Source organism: Xenopus laevis, chromosome 2S, assembly GCF_017654675.1.
Source record: "Xenopus laevis strain J_2021 chromosome 2S, Xenopus_laevis_v10.1, whole genome shotgun sequence".
Classification (NCBI taxonomy): domain Eukaryota; kingdom Metazoa; phylum Chordata; class Amphibia; order Anura; family Pipidae; genus Xenopus; species Xenopus laevis.
The window spans coordinates 22,573,286-22,593,966 of NC_054374.1; the positions used below are offsets into that span (position 1 = coordinate 22,573,286).

Below are 20,681 nucleotides of genomic sequence, written 5' to 3' on the forward strand. Positions count from 1 at the left end.
AGATAGATGATAGATAGAGAGAGATAGATACAGTAGATAGAGAGAGAGAGAGAGAGAGAGAGAGATAGATAGATAGATAGATGATAGATAAATAGATAGATAATAGATAGAAAGATAGATTTATAGATCGATAGATAATAGATAAATAGATAGACAAAAGATAAATAAATTTAGATAGATAGATAGATAGATGATAGATAAATAGATAGATAATAGATAGAAAGATAGAGAGAGATAGAGAGAGAGAGAGAGAGAGAGAGAGAGAGAGAGAGAGAGATGATAGATAAATAGATAGATAATAGATAGAAAGATAGATTTATAGATCGATAGATAATAGATAAATAGATAGACAAAAGATAAATAAATTTAGATAGAGAGAGAGAGAGAGAGAGAGATACAGTAGATAGATAGATAGATAGATAGATAGATAATAGATAGATAGATAGATAGATAGATAGATAGATAGATAGATAGATAGATAGATAGATGATAGATAGATAGATAGATAGATAGATAGATAGATAGATAGATAGATAGATAATAGATAGATAGATAGATGAGAGAGATGATAGATAGATAAATAGATAGATAGATAGATAGATAGATAGATAGATGATAGATAGATAGATGATAGATAGATAGATAGATGATAGATGATAGATAAATAGTAGATAGATGATAGATAGATGATAGATAGATAGACAGACAGACAGACAGACAGACAGACAGACAGACAGAAAGAAAGACAAACAGGCACATAGGTAGATAGATAGAATACTTTTTGACTTGGGCCACAGGTGCTGGCAGCTAATCCCCTGCTGGTTCACATGCATATACACGGGCAAGTTTCCCATCTCACTGAATACAAAAGGTACTTTTCATGCTAGGAGAAAGGTATCCAAACTAAGGAGATGCCACTTCTTAGGCAGTCCAGAAGCAGTGGACTGGAGGATGGCCTAAATGGCAATAATTATAACTTTTTAGGTAAATGCTAATTTTCATCTATTATTTTAATCATTATTTCATATTATAGCTAATTGTAATCCAAGGAGGATCCAAACATTATGTTCCGCCATCCACAAAATGCGGTATTGTGCGCAGGCCTGGATTTGTGGCGAGACCACAAAGGTCCAGGCCTAGGGCAGCAAAATACTAGGGGCGACATGCTGCTTCTTGCTTCTTTCTGAGGAGCACTGGGGATGTGCAGTATTCCAGTGCTCTGGCGCATGCGTGAGTGAGCTAACGGGGGGGGGGGGGAGCAGGCGGGCGCGCGGCTTGGGGGCACAGGGCAGGAAGTCCAGCCCTCATTGTGCAGGGGATTGTTAAATTAATAGAAAACCCTGCTGCACTACACTGCTCAACCAAACTTACTTAGTTGTTGCTGAACTACAATCCCAGAATAGTGTAGTATATATTGAAGGTTGAGGCATGCTGGGAGCTGTAGTCCAGCAACATCAGGGTTGTGTTCTTACAGCAATAACCATACCTCCCAACATTTTGGAAACAGAAAGAGGGACAAAAAGATTTGGCGCGCAGGGCCACACCCATTTGTGTGACCACACACCCTAATTACATGTCCGTTTTACAAAATTTGACAAGTTGTGAAAGTTTATACACATTTCTGTGGCTTTTATGTGTTATTAAAGTTTTGCTAATGAAGGTAAATTGCCCTTTAAGCAGCAAGTCACGGTTTCCCCAAGAGACCTGCTTCTCTTAAATTGTTACAAATGTTTCTTTGCTTATCTAAAACTGTTACAAATGTATCTAAGTATCTATTCTGGGCTCTCTACCAAAAGCCAATTAAGTTAGAAACTTTGTATCTTTTTCTGGCTTTTCAGTCCAGGAAATCAAAGAGACATTTCAGAAACAAACCGGGGACTGTGGGCTGAGCTGTCAAAATTGGGACTGTCCCGCAAAAAATGGGACAGTTGGGAGCAGGGATGCCCCAAATCTAGGATTCGGTTCGGGATTCTGCCTTTTTCAGCAGGATTTGGCTGAATCCTTCTGCCTGTCCAAACCTAATCCGAAACCTAATTTGCATATGCAAATTATGGGCAGGGAGGGAAATCACGTGAGTTTTTGTCACAAAACAAGGAAGTAAAAAATGTTTTCCCCTTCCCACCCCTAATTTGCATATGCAAATTAGGATTTGGTTCAGTATTCGGCCAAAGCTTTCGCAAAGGATTCGGGGGTTTGGCCAAATCCAAAATAGTGGATTGGGAGGTATGAATAACCACAATATATACTGAAATGTTCTGCTCTGGTGCACATTGTTTTTTCCCATAAAATTGTGGAAAATCGTCAAAAGTCGTCAGAAATTGAGTGACGGGAGATTTGGGGACAGACAGCAAAATCTGGTAACTCCTGAAAAACATGGGGGGGGTTCACAGTACTATATAGATATATTTATATATATATGATAATGTCACCATATGGGACCTTATTGTAATAAAACAGGACAGGTAAGGGTTTTGGAAACAGCAATCTGCAAAGAAAATAAAAAGACAGTGTAGGGTTGAAACTCCTTTTGCGAGCCGTCTCCATGCTCAGCTAGTGTATCGCAGGCATAGATCTCCATTAGCACAGCACTAGCATCAAACAGTGTAATCACCCCCATAAATCTCACTGTTCTGCTTGACTCTGTGAGATGTTCCAGTCTGTCTCAGTGAAATACAATTGAAGTCAGGCGCATTTTTACGGTTTGTTTTTATTGTTGAAGTCGCCGGTCTATTATAAATGCCATGTGAGGTTACACAAAATCATGTCTCCTATTAGAGAACTTTAAATTATATTTGTAAAACACAATTACGCCCTATGATCAATTGAGCCAAGAAGAGACCAAGTTCAGCGTTATTTTTGTATGAGACTAAAGTAGTGATGCAGATTTTCATTTGTGCAGGTCGTTCTAAATAGGAATGCGCCGAATTCACTATTTGGGAATCCACTATTTAAGATTCAGCCTAATACCGAACTGAATCCGAACCCTAATTTGCATATGCATATGCAAATTAGGGTCTGGAAAGGAAAAAATGGAAAATTCGTTTTTTACTTCCTTGTTTTGTGACAAAAAGTCACGTGATTTCCCTTCCCGTCCCTAATTTGCATATGCAAATTAGGATAAGGATTCAGGCGAGGCACAAGGATTGGGCTGAATCCGAATCCTGCTGAAAAAGGCAGAATCCTGTTCGAATCCCAAACCGAATCCTGGATTCGGTGCATCCCTGGTTCTAAATCAAAACTAAAGCGAATGTAATGTAATAAAGACATTGGGTTAGAAATGTTTGGCCACAGCAGGAGTTTTATTTTAAAAACACATTTCACTGAATTTCTCAGTCACTCGACCTTACAGTTCTTTGGTTAAACCCAGCTCGTGCCAAATATTATATTTCTTCACTGGCTGGTAGGGTTGCCACCTGCCCGGATTTCACCTGGACAGTCCAGTTTTTGGAAGGTCTGCCTGGGTGAAAAGTTAAAAAATCCAATTAAACTCTGGATAGGACACTGAAGTGAATGACATGGCGACGAGCCAATTGCTGATCGCCATGTCATCAGTCCAGTTTGCCCCTGATGTCACCCACCCGCCCGCCTCCCCATGTCCCCCCACCCCAACCCCTATAACAACGATCCGCCCCCTGCCCGTTTTTGGACAAAAAAATGTGGCAACCCTACTGGCTGGTCATGAAGAAGGGAATAGAAGCTGATCAGAACCTTAGAACTTGGACAGTGTATGTAGCACAAGAAAACTTGTTTAAAGGATAAGTAAACCTTTAAAATAAGGGAATGTAAAATTGACGAGGGTGCTAGTCTCAGAACTTTAGCAATGTACATTCATTATTTATTTTTTAATTCCAAGATATTAGGGATACCTGGAGGTTTAAGCTGAAGGCAGGAAGTCTGATACAGAAGCCCATGAGTACACAATAGAAGGAAAGAAATTCTGTGTTTCTTTTGACAGAGGACTCAGAGCAGCATTACTTTGAGGGTTTACTGGTGTATTTATATAGACCTTTCTGATAAAGCTAGCCTTTCCGTCTCCTTTAATGGCAACCAATTAGCACATAGCTTTTACTGGTTGAATGCTACTAGAATAACAAAGGCAAACAGTTGATTGGTTTACTGTTGGTTACTGTACCCTGTTTGACCTTCCATGCTTCCACTTGGGAGCAAGTGAAATAACTATGACAGGTACATATCTCAGAGATAATAATTGGTTGTTTCTATCATTATTTCTTATATGGAACATTTTGTGCACTCTACCTTGCACAGCAAAATAAATGGGTTAAATTGACACTTACTCCCATCATAGTTCAGTGTAGAAAAAGTAGCTTGTTTCTCTGCACAGCCGGCACTGTTGCACACTCTCATCTGCAGCTCATACCACATTGCCTCCTGCAGATCGTATAACATATAAGACTTTGACAGAGACGTCCTTTGGGCCAATGTCCAGACAGTCGTTCCAAAAGGCCTGTACTCAAGGTTAAATGAGGTAATTGGGCACCCCCCATCATTCCATCCAATGAGATTCAGTCTCACGCGAGTTGTATTGGTACTGGCAACCAAGTCCTGCTCTTTGGAAAACTGTGGCTCTAAAAACATAAAAGAGATGGCACATAACTCTGATAACTCAAATAAGAACATACAGTATATATTCTCTTAAGAAATCAAGTGCTGTACAGATATGGGATCCGTTGTCCGGAAACACAATATCCAGAAAGCTCTGAATTACAAAAAGGCTGTCTTCCATAGACTCCATTTTATCCAAATAATCCGAATTTTAAAAAATCATTTCCTTTTTCTCTGTAGTAATAGTAGGTCCTGAGCATTCTGGATAATAGGTCCATACTTGTACTCAGGGCAGCCATCGGGGGGACAGGGGGGAGAGTTGTAGGGGGCCCGAGGGTAAGGGGGGCCCCGGCCACGCCACACTTACTTGATTAGCCGGGCCCCCCATCTTTCTGAGAGCTGCTGACTTCAGGAAGGCATGGACATTTAAGGGGCCCTGGCCACCAATTTTCTTATAATGTGGGGGTGGGGCCCTGGCCACCAATTTTGGCTGCCAATTTTTTTTCTCATGTGGGGTCATAGCCACCAATATTTTTTAATGGGGGGGGCCCTGGCCACAAATGTTTTTTTGTGGGGGGCCCTGACCACCAATATCTTTTTATTTTTTATTAACATGTGGGAACCCTAGCCACCAATATTTTTTTTGTTTTTTTACTGTGTGGTGGGGAGGGCGGACCTGTAGGTGGGGCTTGCGGTGGGCGCAGCCCAGGGGACCCAGGAAATTTTGTGGTAGGGGGCCCTGCGATTTCTGATGGCAGTCCTGCTTGTACTCATTTGCTACCTTTCCCTCTAACCCAACCCACTCTTTACATTTACCTAAATTGATAAAAGGAAAAGTTTTTATGTCTATGAGTTTGTGCCAAATCCAATCACAGCAGCTCCCTAGATCACCAAATTATTGTGGTTTATTAATAAGACCAATGACATTTCTTTTTACAAAGAGTACAAAGAGTAAGGATAGACAAGGAGACTGAGATTGCATAGAAGGAGATGAACTGTACTAAACGTATTTTGGGGCAGAGTTATCAAGGGTCGAATTGAAAATTCGAAGTAAAAGAATTTGAATTTAGAGCTATTTGTGTGTACTTCAACGAAGGAATAGTCCAAATTCGATTTGAATTTGAAAAAAATGCAAACATTCAAATATCGAAATTTATCATGAACTATCTCTTTAAAATTTCGTCTTCAACCATTCGCCATCTTAAACCTGCCGAATTGCTGTTTTATCCTATGGGGGACCTTCTAGAACATATTTGGAATCAATTGGTGGACTTTGAAAATACTTTGAATCCAAATCGATCAAATGCAGCCTATTCACCCACAAAAAAATCTTAGATTTTTTTAATACATTTCTGTTGGTCTTTTTTTATTCAAATTTCGATGTTATAGGAGTTCGAATTATTCGAATTTCGACCCTTGATAAATCTGCCCCTAAATGTATATATACAACATATAAGCAGAACCACAATCAAATATTGCAAATCCTACTTGTGATTAATAATGTTCCCAACACAGTGCATTGATGATGAACTTCCCCAATATTAACAAAAAGGATTAATAACAACCCTAAAATCGTATTTACAAAAATATTTCCATTGCATTAGGGAAGAGAAATGTCATGAAGAATTTACATTTTATTAACAGTTATTATATGTATAATAATATGTATAGTTTTGTATAACATATAATATTTCAATTATATAGTGAATAAAGTACCCCTTCTTGTAAAATGTGAGGATATTATAAGTTACCGAGGAGTTTCATGGCCATATAAAAACACGAAGCCGAAGGCCGAGGTAACTTCTAATATCCTCATATTTTGCAACAGGGGTACTTTATTTATTATAATACACAAGTTTCAGTGAGTCATGTGACAGAAAAGACATCAGAACTCACCGTTTATAAGGATATAATTTACAAGATATTCATGGCTTTTATATATATATATATATATATATAAAATGTACACATATATATATAAAATAAAGTCACCAGAGAGTCCCCCTTTTAGCTCAGCTTCAGAGGAAGAAATATAGTGTAACTCTCTCTCTGCAGTAAACCTTTTAGGTAGATTTCTAGGGATTCACTCAGTCCATAATTTCATTTTATTAATGAATCATGAACAAAAATTTTGGCCGAATACTGAACTGAGTCCTAATTTGCATATCCAAATTATAAAAACAATTCTACCTTTTGTAAACAATCTGTCGTGTTATGTTGTGCAAAGCTGGGAGGTTTAGAGTGCAGACAATTCATATTATTCAATAAAAGCTGGGATTTAGCTGAATCCTAGATTGAGCATATCCCTAGTAATTTCAGCTACAGGTATTGGATCCATTATCGGGAACGCTGTTATCCAGAAAGCTCCGAATTTCGGAAAAGCTGTCTCCCATAGACTCCATTATAATGAAATAATCCAAATTTTTTAAAACTGATTTCCCTTTTCTCTGTAATAATAAAACAGTACCTTATACTTGATCCCAACTAATATATAATGAATCCTTATTTGAAGAAAAACCAGCCTATTGGGTTTATTTAATGTTTACATTATTTTCTAGTAGACTTAGGGGCACATTTACTATGGGTCGAATATCGAGGGTTAATTAACCCTCGATATTCGACCATCGAAGTTAAAACCTTCTACTTCGAATATCGAAGTCGAAGGATTTACCGCAATTCGTTCGATCGAAGGAAATCCATCCATCGAACGATTATTCTTCAATCAGAAATTGCTAGGAAAGCCTATGGGGACCTTCTCCATAGGCTAACATTGGTGCTTGGTACGTTTTAGATGGCGAAGTAGGTGGTCGAATTTTTTTTTAAAGAGGCCGTACTTCGACTATAGAATGGTCGAATAGTCAAACGATTTTTAGTGCGAATCGTTCGATTCGAAGTCGTAGTCAAAGTAGCCAAATCGATGGTCGAAGTAGCCAAAAAAACGAAATTCAAAGTATTTTTCATTCTAATCCTTCACTCGAGCTAAGTAAATGTGCCCCCACAGGTATGAAGATCCAAATTATGGAAAGATCTGTTATTCGGAAAATCCTAGGTCCGAGCATTCTGGATAACAGGTCCCATATCTGTACCATTCTTTGGCTGCAGAAAATGCATTCACAATATACATTTTTCACTGCTGGACAATCCCCTTCATTAAAATTCCAGAGAATGGAGAATTACCAGTGCACCATTATAAAAACACATGGAGCAACAAGTGTTTTAAAGCAAAACATATTTCCATTAAAAAAATGAATAAAAGTAACTGGATAACTTATAATTACTTCCTGCTTTGGATGGGCAGGACAAGACTCCAGTACCTTTCCCAAGGGTTTTTGCTTCTATGATCTCACTGATGCGTCCTGGTCCTACACCATTCTGGGCGGTCAGAGTGAATTTGTACCAGGTGCCACACTTTAAATTCTCCAGGCGGTAAGATCTCTCACTGGGACTGATGGGAAAACTGCCCCATTGTTCACTGTTATCCTCCGAGTATTGCAGTATGTATCCTACAATAAATAGAGTGATAACCACCGTGATAATATTGCATAAGTCTTGAATATAATAATTAAAAAGAAAGCTGTAGAGAAATACAGTATTAGATTTTTCCAATATTATAACCCAGAAACTTATATACATATAATATAATATAATATATATTATATATAGACATAATATATAATAATATATAATATGTAATAATATATAATATATATATATAGACATACTGTACTTTTATACCCTTCATAAATATGCATCATCTTGAGTCAGAGAGAATCAGAGAGTGTCGTTTTATGGCAACTGGGAAAAGTCAGCTTCCTTTGCACACTCTCCCGTCTTGCAACTTGGACAAATACTTAAATGTTGGTTAATGCCAAATCCTTCAGTTGGGTTATGCAAAGCCAAAATGATTTACCTAGCTTTGTTCAGTTAATGAATCAATACACAGGGGCAGTGCCGTAACTAGATATTACTGGGCCCCACAGCAAATTATTTTTCAGGCCCCCAAAATGTCTAGAGGTTGACCTGTTTTACCAATATGTATTCCAATTGTATATGAATTAGGACCTTATGGGCATCAAATACTTATTATATGGGAAGGTGGGCTAATCACGCAGTTGGTAGGATAAAAACATGGCCCCTTTTACAAGCTTTCAAGATGATTAACTTCATAAATGTCTCCGTTTCAGGAACGGTTTTGAGAAATACTTATTTTACAAACCTCCATTAACTAATAGATTTCAAAGGGGTTATTTATTAAAGTCCAAATGGAAAAAACGCAAAAAAATTTAGGTTTTTTTTACTATAAAATCCTGATTTTTAGAGGGAAAAAAACCCTATTTTTTCAGGATTTATTAAAGCCCGATGCTGCAAAAAGTCAGAATCCAAAAATCCGGCATCTCAGACCTGCCGAGGTTGTGTATAAGTCAGTGGGAGAGGTCCCTATTCTTTTTGGAATTTTCTGTTATTTTCGCTGGAATAAGCGCGAAAATTATTTTGACTATTGACTATTTTGGACTTTTCGGTCAAAAATTGCTCAGTTTTATCGAGTTTGTGCCGTTTTGATTAATTTGATTAATTTGTGCTTGTTTAATAATAAATTAGGTCATCGTGGATTCTAGTTTGGTCGGACTTTTTTATTTAAAAAAAATAAGAGAAAAATCTGATTTTGATAAATAACCCCCCAAATGTCTAGTTATGTTAGAGGCACAGCAAAACATGTCAGGGTTAAAAATATTTAATGAAATGTGTTGGCTGCTCATTAATGGAACTGGATTCATGATTACAGGGCAATACTTATTGTAATAGTAATCTACAGCCCTTTAATATTTACTTCTACATTTTTCTTTGGTCTACAAAACAAGACACTGATTTAGCTTCAACACGAAATGGACTGGCATGTCACATTGATATAAAGATGAGCGTACAGTGGGTGTCCTCTTTGGCTTATCAGCAGATTCCTTGATATTATTTGCTAGCACAAGAATATATTCTCACCCGTTTGAGCAGAGCTATCATCTCGATAGTAAATTGCCACTCTAAAAATAAATAATCTCATTCTGGGGAACAACAAAGGAGAGGAATAGTTATGACTCATTCATTCACTCTTGTCATGGTTAGGAGCCAGATACTCCCCAAGTCCTTTATCTGGGAAGCGGAGCCAGTATATGGGACATTAATAAAGAAGTGGTTAGTGCTGTCAGGACCGTTTCATCAGTCAATTTCTTTTCCATCGATGCCCAAACAATTTCTCATAGTTACTGGGCAAAGATGCAGATGCTATTTATTATTTGTACCACAATAACTTATTCTATCTTAATTCCTACTAAAATGTGTTGTAAAATATAGATGGAGACCAGAAAATGATAAAAAAAAATGTCAGTCATAATTACATCCTCACACTCATTTTATCAAATTCTACTTTTATTTTGCTCGCTGCAGTCCAACAAGAGGGCTTGTGTCTGTATTAGAGCAAATAAAACACAGTCTACTACAATGATCCTCAACCAGTGGCTCCTGAGTAACATTTTGCTCACCAACCCCTTGGATGTTGCTCCCAGTGGCCTCAAAGCAGGTGCTTATTTTTCAATTCTTGGCTTGGTGGCAAGTTTAAGTTGCATAAAAACCGGGTTTAGGGCCAAATTGAGCCATCTGTAGGCTGCCAGTCCACATAGAGCAAATGAATAACCAATCATGTTATTTGGCACCACCTCAGGAACATTTTTCATGCTTGTGTCGCTCCCTAACTCTTTTTACATTTGAATGTGGCTCACGGGTGAAAAAGGTTTGGGGACCCCTACTTTAGAGCATTGGTTGTCAGACTGTTTCAGCTGAAGCTCTCACATTGGAGTTTCAACCTTGGGTCAGGGTTTCTTCTTATCTGATAAGAATACAGATGTAGGGAAATAGTCATCCAACCACAGACCCAAGAATATCTAGGAGAGCAAATACATTTTACCCCCAAATCTCATCCTAACTGACCTTCAGGATGGGTGTATCTAAGAAGACAAATAAGTATTCTCCCCAAATCTCAACTTAACTGTTCTTTAGGCTTTCAAACAAGTATTATTGCTACTGCTCCCAACCAACCCCCCGTGGGAACAGCCTCAAAGTTTAAAAACCGAAGCCTATAATCTATAAGAATAGATCATGGCACCCTTTTATTTACTACCTTAAGTGTTTATTGTGGAGTGTGGTGCGGACCTCCACCTGTGAGCACCAGGCATTTTTGTTTATCCAAGTGGGCAGGGTGTGCGAGGACCAAAACTAGGGATCGACCGAATCCACTTTTTTGGATTCGGCCGAACCCCCGAATCCTTCGTGAAAGATTCGGCCGAATACCGAACCGAATCTGAACCCTAATTTGAAAATGCAAATTAAGGGTGGGAAGGGGAAAACATTTTTTACTTCCTTGTTTTCTGACAAAAAGTCACGCAATTTCCCTCCACGCACCTAATTTGCATATGCAAATTAGGATTCGGATTCCATTCGGCCGGGTAGAAGGATTTGCCCGAATCTGAATCCTGCTGAAAAAGGCCGAATCCTGGCCGAATCCCGAACCGAATCCTGGATTCGGTGCATCCCTAACCAAAACTATTTCTGCCCTTTGATTTACTCCCAGTGGTCGTAAAGTAGATGTCCATTTTTGAATTCCAGGCATGTTCTGGAGCAGTGAACCTAAACCAGTGACTCAGTAGCAACATGCTGCTCACCAACCCCTTGGATGTTGCTCCAGTGCCCTCAAAGCAGGTGCTGATTTTTGAATTCCAGGCTTAGAGGCAAGTTTTAGTTGCATAAAACCTAGGTGTACTGCCAAACAGAGCCTCCTGTAGACTGCCAGTTGTTACCAAATAGCCAATCACAGCCTTTATTTGGCATTCCTGTGACTTTCTTCATGCAACTCTTTTTACATTTGAATGTGGCTCACAGTTAAAAAAAAGTTTGAGGACCCCTGGTCTACTACATACAAAGGTTTCTACATTAAAAACATTATACTAATTTATTTATTAGGTGGAGAAATTGCAGCATTTGCTTAGTACTGCTAAGCACTGCACAATGCTACTACTTCCCCTAGATCAGAATTTCTCTGGTTAGGCTGTATCCATTGCTTCCTTTATAAATATTTAAATGCCTTGTGTTACCTCTGATGGAGCTTCCACCATTGTCCCCAGGAATCCAGGAAAGAGTGATGGAGGAAGATGTGGTTTTGGATACAGTGAGTCGAGGCTGATCAGGTGGTACTGGATTGAAAATAAAATGGTTTAATAAATAAATCATAAAGTTTTTTTAGAACCATATGTCATTGGAGCATTATTTAAATATATTAGGTCTGCACTACATATGTTAATTATCTCACGGTGTGGTAAGGAATATGTTTTAATGATGGTAATTAATTTCTTTACATGCTGCACATTACATTCCTACTCTCCCCAACACGATTTTAAAGAAGCAGAGATGGGAACATGAGTATGTTGAGAAAACACAGCACTGCCTTTAAGGAGAGGAGAACACCAGCTGACATGACTTCAGAGCAGAATAAATTAACTGTATCACCCAGAATGCATTCCTTGCCATCATTAATGTATATGTTCTTTGCAATTCCCATAGAAATAAGATCTACACTAAACAGAATATTAACTAACAGCCTCCTGATGGAGCTGCATGAATAGTAAACTGCATTTTTTTAAAACCAATATCACTTGTACACAAAACATGGAAAACAGAAATATTTAAAAAGGTACCACTGTATTGTGCCCAATTTCAACTTGAATTCTTGGAGATCTGCTAACGGAACAATTCATGTATGTAACCTTTTAAAACTTGAATATTTTGGCCTTTTAGTTATACACCAGTAACCACAAACCAAAATGATTCCTTCTTTATTGCATATTGGCAAATGATTTGCTATTGGCCTATATAATAGAATAATGATATTTTATGACACATTAGGGACCTGTAATACAGCTCTGTTTATATTGTTGCTCTACTTTTTACGAGAATTACTGTATTAGTGGAAAACATGCAGATGTTACTTTGGAAATACATGTGCCCTATAATGAGGTACAGGTCGAGTGTAGTTTCTGTAGTCAGAGGGGCAAATTCACTAAAGGACGAAGCACCTAACGCTAGCGTTAATTCGCTAGCGTTAGGTGCATTTTCATTAATTCGGACACTGGCGTAAATTCGCTAGTGTTACTTCGCACCCTTACGCCTGGCGAATTTGCGCAACAGACGTAACTACGCAAATTCACTGACGCGCGCATTTTTCTGAACGCTACCTTTTACGCCAGACTTCCTTCGCCACCTCAGACCAGGCGAAGTGCAATAGAGTAGATAGGGATTGCTTCAAAAAAAGTTAAAAATTTTTCTAAGTCCCAAAAAAGAGTTTTTTCTTTTTTTATGGGTGATGGGCTGAAAAAGATCGAAAAATGTTTTGGGGCTACCCTCCTTCCCCCCTACATTTCCTAACTCATGGCACCTTAACTATACAGTGGGCACATGTGTAGGGCAAAATAAAAATTTTATTTGCTGTTTTGAAGGTTTCCCAGGCTTGTGTAGTGATGCGACATATACCTCCATTGTAACTTCAATTTGGCGCCGTATGCAAATTAAGCATCGCTAGCGTAACTTCGCTTTGCTTGGCGAATTAACGCTAGTGCAACTTCGCAAACTTACGCTTCCCCTGAGCGCAACTTCGGATTTTAGTGAATTTGCGTAGCGCTGACGAAAATACACCTGGCCGAAGTGCGGCGAATCGGACGCTGGTGCAACTACGAATCTTAGTGAATTTGCCCCAGAGAGTCTCTATTTACTGGGCCTGTGGGGGATGTTTGGGCCTTGTGTATATGAAATGCCAGGGTCTATTTTGAATTTTAATCCCAACCTGTATAGGTATCCCTGGAATATACCTTTAACTGGACATCCAATGAGCATCACCGCTGTATGATGGCATACAGTAGGCTGCTCAGTCTTAGCTTTGAGACGTGTTAACAGTATTCATAGGTAATAGTGAAGGGTTTCGTGAGAACAATTTGATGATCAACATTTAAGTCCAATAAGACCCCAGTGATGGCAGAGCATAGAAAATTTTCCATAGAGTAATGACTACTAAAGGGATCCTGCTCTTCCTTGTAGCTGTTATGGACTGGTGTAGTGCCTTATCAATGAGGGTCTGGGTTCCGAAACCCAACCACAATGAGTCTGATATGTGTGCTTAATAAATGCACACAGGTGACTGATGACAAAGTTCAACCTTTGGAAAGTTTTCACCATAAATATGGTTGAATGAATGTACCAGGGTACTAGACTCTTACCTTGCACTTGAAGATTTAGCACAATCTCATCAGATCCCCAGCTGTTGGTGGCAACGCAGCTGTAGTACCCAGAATCCTCAGCTTTGACCGTGCGGATGATGAAGCTTCCATTGCTGTAGATACTTCTTCGCCCATCAATCATGACTAGACTGGGTGTCCCGTTACTACCTCACAGAAAACAAAATTAATAAATTGAAGGAATTACAATCAAAATAACGCTGGGGAAACTGCACACTGCACACCCCTATAAAATGTATTAACATCCAACAGTCCATATTTAAAAGGTTTTTTTTCCATAGAAATATACCTATATTATGGCAAATATATTTTTTAATAACGTATATCATGGGGTTATCCCAAATTTTGATTGCACTGGCCAATGATAGATAGTTCTAGCGTAATAATAGTGCACTATGAAGTGTTAAATGTGTTTTTAAAGGTTTTTTTTTTTTTTTAGAAAAGTTCAGAAAATAAAAATTCAAAACATTTACTCCTATTCCTTAGCTTTAATATTGACAGTGACCTAAAAGAGACAATAGCTACCCGCGTAAAGTCTAGTAGCATCTCCCTAGAGCAGTGATCCCCAACTATTGGCTCATGAGCAACATGTTGCTCTCCAAACCTTTGGATGTTGCTCTGAGTTATCTCAAAGCAGGTTCCTATATTGAAGTCCAGGCTTGGAGGCAAGTATTGGTTGCATAAAAATCAGGTGTAAAAACAGCCTCCTGTAGGCTGCCAGTCCACATAGAGGCTACCAATAGGGTTGCCACCTGGCTGGTATTTTACCAGCCTGGCCAGTAAAAATGATGGCTGATCCCAATGTTATTAATAGGGAAAAAAGATAAATATATAGGAAGACTGGTATTTTTTTCCTGAAAATGTGGCAACCCTAGGTACCAAATAGCCAGTCATATCACTTATTTTGCACATCCCAGTAACATTTTTTCATGCTTGTGTTACTTCCCAACTCTTTTTACATCTGAATGTTGCTCACGGGCAAAAAATGTTTGGGAACCCCTGCCCTAGAACTTTAGTTAAGGTGGCCATACACGGGCCGATAAAAGCTGCCGACAGACCGAGTCGGCAGCTTATTGGTCCGTGTATGGGGGCCCCCGACGGGCTTCCCCGATCGAGATCTGGCCGAAAGTCGGCCAGATCTCGATCGGATGGGACTAAAAATCCCGTTGGTCCCGCAATCCGACCACCCGTTCGCTAGGATCCGAACGTTGGGCCCTAGGGCCCACGATCGGATCAGCCCGATATTGCCCACCTCAAGGTGGGCATATCGGAGGGAGATCCGCTCGTTTGGCGACATCGCCAAACGAGCAGATCTCTCCATGTATGGCCACCTTTAGATGTTAGTCAGCATTCCCACACCCCCTTGTATTTTCGGACACGGTCACCCTACTTGAAGCTACAGAAATGACTTTAAGCTCATGGCATCCCTTTAAGAGGCTAGTGTTAAGCGTCCGGCAGCCAAAACATATTAAATTACCGATGCCAAGAACAGATTTGATTGGAGGTATTTGAGATTTCATTAGTTCAAATTATATCCAAGAAATCAGTAAATATTCACGGCCAGGCATGACCCATATCTATCACCGAGACTATACAGCAAGTGATACAGTTAATTTAGCAGTTAGACTGGATATCTGCCATATGCAGCCCATCCATCATCTCTGCTAATTCATTCCTCTGCAGCTCTGTACCAATGGATCAGATGAATTGCTCCATCTGTCCAGTAAAGAAGACAACTTAGTGTCTCACAGAAGCTTTACACACAAATGAACTACCCTGAGATGCCCCCGGGGTAACCTAGTTGAGTTCTGCAGGTTGAAATGACTTGGTAAAAATATAAAAGAAATGCCTCTCAAATAGTGATGGGCGAATTTATTCGCCAGGCGCGAATTCGCGGCGAATTTGCGCGATTCGCCGCCAGCGAATAAATTCGCGAAACTCCCGCGAAAATTCGCGGAAAAAATTCGCCGGCGTCAAAAATTTTTTTTCAAAAAACGGACGCCGGCGTAAAAAACGGGCGCCGGCGTCTAAAACGAGACGCCGGCGCCGTTTCGCGAATTTTTCGCCGTTTCGCGAATTTCACACGAAATTCGCGAATTTTTCGGGGAAGCGAAACGGCGCAAATTCGCCCATCACTACTCTCAAACGGGACTTTAGGCAGAACACACATCAGAGGGGGCTGCTCTACGTCCCCTAATTACATGAGATTATTACTATAAAGGCCCAGAGATTTTGAATCAATACTGTTCCTTGTAGATTTTAATTCAATGAAGATACAGTGGGGCAAATTCACTAAAGCGCGAAGCGCCAAACGTTAGCGCAAATTTGCCAGCGTCATGTCATTTCGTTACTTTGTCGACTTACTAACGGGCGCTGGCGTAAATTCGCTAGCGAAGTGGACCTACTCTAGCGCTACTTCGCACCCTTACGCCAGGCGAAGTTGCGCTTTGCGAAGGGTCAATGTAACTACGCTAATTCACTAACTTGCGCATTTTACTGAACGTTACCTCTTGCGCCAGACTTGCCTTCGCCACCTCAGACCAGGCGAAATGCAATAGAGTAGATAGGGATTGCTTCAAAAATAGTTGAGATTTTTTCTAAGTCCCAAAAAACGCTGGCGTTTTTTTCCTTTTTTAAGGGTGATAGGCTGAAAAAGATTGTACATTTTTTTGGGGGTACCCTCCTTCCCCCCTACATTTCCTAACATATGGCACATAAACTATACAGTGGGCACATGTATAGGGCAAAATAACAACTCTATTTTATTTAATGATGGTTTCCCGGGCTTGTGTAGTGTAATGTATTTACTGCTACATATACGTCCATTGTACTTTAACTTGGCGCCGTATGCAAATTAGGCATTCGCTACCGTTCGCCTCCCTGAGCGCAACTTCGGATTTTAGTGAATTAGCGGCGCCCTGGCGAAACTTCGCCTGGCGAAGTGCGGCGAAGTCGTCTCTAGCGCATTTTCGCTGCTTAGTGAATTTGCCCCAGTGAATGATCGGCAAGAAGACAAGCTTACAAAGTTTAACAGTCACGTTGTTCAGTATGTAAACGGTATAAGTTAGGACCATATGCATTGTGCAGAGCATTCCAAGGTGACATTTGTCTCTCGCAGAGCCTTAAGCAGAACTATCCCACAGTAAATGTTTACACAATGACGTCAGTGCATTCCAGAACCTGCTGCCTGTTCTTCTCCTGTTTCATGATCAGCAGACACTGAGCCCAAAGAATGGCAAAAGCTGCATTAGCATCCGCCACATTTCACCGTTCTTTCTTTTCTCAATACAGGTATGTGATCCATTATTCAGAAACCCGTTATCCTGAAAGCTCTGAATTACGGAATGGCTGTCTCATAGACTCCATTTTATTGAAATAATACAAATCTTTAAAAATGGTTTCCTTTTTCTCTGTAATCAAAAAACAGTATATTGTACTAAGATATAATTAATCCTGCCTATTGGGTTTATTTACTGTTTACATGATTTTCTAGTAGACTTGAGGTATGAGGATCCAAATTACAGAAAGATCCGTTATCTGGAAAACCTCAGGTCCTGAGCATTTTGCATAACAGATCCCATACCTGTACTTGGCAAAGTTTCACTGAATGATCGGGTGATCTAACTTCAACTTCCTTGACTACTTGGTGGTCAGACTGGAGAGAAAGTTACCAGCAGGTGGTGCTGTTGTAACAAAATTCATTCATATTAATGGGAAAACATGTTTTTTTCAAAACACATCAGTTAATAGTGCTGCTCCAGCAGACTTCTGCACTGAAATCCAATTCTCAAAAGAGCAAACAGATATTTTTATATTCAATTTTAAACTCTGACGTGGGGCTAGACATATTGTCAGTTTCCCAGCTGCCACAGTCATGTGACTTGTGCCTGCACTTTAGGATGGAACTACTTTCTGGCAGGCTGTTATTTATCCTACTTAATGTAACTGAATCAGTCTTAGCGGGACTTGGCTTTTACTATTGAGTGCTGTTCTTGGATCTACCAGGCAGTTTTTATCTTGTGTTAGGGATCTGCTATCTGGTTACCTTCCCATTGTTCTTTTGTTAGGCTGCTGGGGGGGGGGAGTGATAGCACTCCAACTTGCAGTACAGCAGTAAAGAGTGACTGAAGTTTATCAGAAAACAAATCATATGACTGGGGGCAGCTGGGAAACTGACAATATGTCTAGCCCCATATCAGATTTCAAAATTGAATATAAAAAAAATCTGTTTGCTCTTTTAAAAAATGGATTTCAGTGCAGAATTCTGCTGGAGCAGCTCTATTAACTGATGCATTTTGAAAAAAAAAACATGTTTTCCCATGACAGTATCCCTTTAACAGTAAATAATGAATGTAAATTACAAAAGTGAATAGCTCCCTTCATCAATTTTACATTTACTTATTTTTAAGGTTTACTTATCCTTTAAAACATGTTTATTTAAAGAGAAGTTAGCACATGCCTGAAATTAAATTTGTGAGATCACTCTTTATAATGGGACTAAGGGATTAATTCATTATTCTTGTGACTGTGCAATCTTTGGCTTAAACATAAGGCACCCCCAATGTGAGCTGATATGCACTGTGTCCCAAGAGTGGAAAATACAACTTAATGAGTTACCCTCTAGCGCAGGAAACGTCATAGCGCAGGTCTCCTGCTGGACTTGGACTAAAGCTCTCTGGATTGGGTGGTATAAACTGGAATTTGCCATTCAAAGCAGAGAGCCATGCTCAAAGTCCATTTGTGTTAAAGAGCACACACTATTTACTAGTAACTTTCAATTAACTTTGCAATTAGCAGTGCTTTAATGACTTTTCTTTTTCTATCTAGTTCCAACCCAGTGAGTAGAGAACAATATAGGAAAGGAAAGGTCATTTCAATGTTTCAAAGGATTACTCATGGAAAAAACATCTACTGGCAGTGCAATTTCTGGACTATTACAATTAGTACCTCACACAAAGGTTTAAAGTAATTGTTTAGTGTAAAAATAAAAAAATAAAAAATGTATCTTATATAGTTATTTAGCCAACAATGTAATGTATAAAGACTGGAGTGACTGGATGTGTAACATAATAACCAGAACACTACTTCCTGCTTTGCAGCTTTCTTGGTTTTCACTGATTGGTTACCAGGCAGTAACCAATCAGAGACTTGAGGGGGGGCCACATGGGCCATAACTGTTGCTTTTGAATCTGAGCTGAATGCTGAGGATCAATTGCAAACTCACTGAACAGTTATGTCCAATGTGGCCCCCCGTCAAGTCATTGACTAACTCAGAGTTAGAGAGCTGAAAAAGCAGGAAGTAGTGTTCTAGCTATTATGTTAGACATCCAGTCACTCCAGCCTTTATACATTACATTGTTGGCTAACTAACTATATTAGTTATTATTAAAACATTTTTTTTTATATAGTTACCCAGTTTTTATTTTTACACAGAACTGTTCCTTTAAACCAGAGCAATAATGCAAAGTGTAGGTGCAAAATTTATATAAGTGCATGCTTTTTTACCCAGAGACAGAATTGCAGGCTACCAGCACGTGTGCATGCTCTTAGTTAAAGGACCAATAACATAAAAATAATTTTTTTAAATTTTTAAAAAGAAAATTTGTTAGTATACCACAAAAGAAAAAACACCAAGGAGCAGATTTATCAAGGGTCGAATTGAAAAAATGTCGAAATTCGAATTCAAAAAGAGAAATCGAATAGTCCGTATTTGGCCGAATTCGAATTGTACGAATCGAACTAATAGAATTCGATTCAACGTTTTTCCCCAAAAAAACTTAGATTTTTCAAAAAGGTTCTAGGAGGTCCCCCATAGGCTAATACAGCAATTTGAGTAGTTTAATATAAACCTAATATAGTTTAGGTTTTAGATGGCGAATTGTCGACATCGAATTTTTAAAGAGACAGTACATGATAAATTTCGATATTCTAATTTTCTAATTTTTTGCAACTTCGAATCGAATTTGGACTATTCCCTAGTCGAAGTACACAAAAATAGCTCTAAATTACACTTTTCTTAATAACAGTGTCTACAAAATGGCTCCTGCCTGTTTGCTATGATTATGAATTCTCAGACTGAAGGAAACAAGATTCAAATTATTTATATAGTATAATTAAAGTTAATTTTGCTTGACTAATGTGATAAAATAGGATTTTGAATATTTTTTTTTGGGTGACGTGTCCCCTTTAATTAGTCTTGGTGGAGTTTTTTCATGGCATACTAACGAATTATTTTTTAAATTTTTTTGCTGTTACTGGTCCTTTAAAGCGTGGGTCAAAATCATGGTTTGTTTGTGCTTGGCTAGTTGAAAGCTGTCTGTGTGTTTATATGAAACAAGCAAAATAAAGATCAACTTAAGATCAGAATTTAACTGGGAAAACATTATTCTGTTTTACAGCTGTGTAATGTAAACCAAAACCAGAGATGCAAAGTTTGTACCCGGACTAATAACCAAGAACAACCAGTCTGATGTTTGTTTTCACTTCACCGGCTGTGGGTCACCAGGACTGGTGCAAAAGTTGCATCTGTTGTTTTCATCAATCACTTTGAGTAGGTAATACATTTAGTTGCTGGTTACCTTTCCTTCATCCACTTGACTGTAGGAGAGGGGTCACCGACCGCTTTGCAAGGCAGGACAATATCTCTCATCCATGGAGTTGTGACTGTACCACTGAACGTTAAGATCCGAGCAGGAGCTGGAGCAGAATAAAGAGAATTACCTTAGTATTGTAAAGAGAGAGTAGGACTGGCCATAATAGGGATAACTTTGACGTAGTTGGCCAGCTTAAATA

The 20,681-nt window shown here is 39.1% G+C and overlaps 1 protein-coding gene across 1 annotated transcript in view; it reads right to left on the bottom strand.

The window, feature by feature from the left end:
- The window catches only part of LOC108708870 (Down syndrome cell adhesion molecule homolog), a 199,659-nt gene that overhangs the window by 38,596 nt on the left and 140,382 nt on the right, over positions 1-20,681 (bottom strand). The window contains exons 21-25 of the mRNA XM_041583437.1: positions 20,468-20,585; positions 13,872-14,035; positions 11,700-11,798; positions 7,878-8,066; positions 4,296-4,586 (exon numbers count right to left, since the gene is read on the bottom strand). Coding sequence (XP_041439371.1) covers positions 4,296-4,586; positions 7,878-8,066; positions 11,700-11,798; positions 13,872-14,035; positions 20,468-20,585 — 861 coding nt within the window. The remainder of the gene's footprint in view (positions 1-4,295; positions 4,587-7,877; positions 8,067-11,699; positions 11,799-13,871; positions 14,036-20,467; positions 20,586-20,681) is intronic.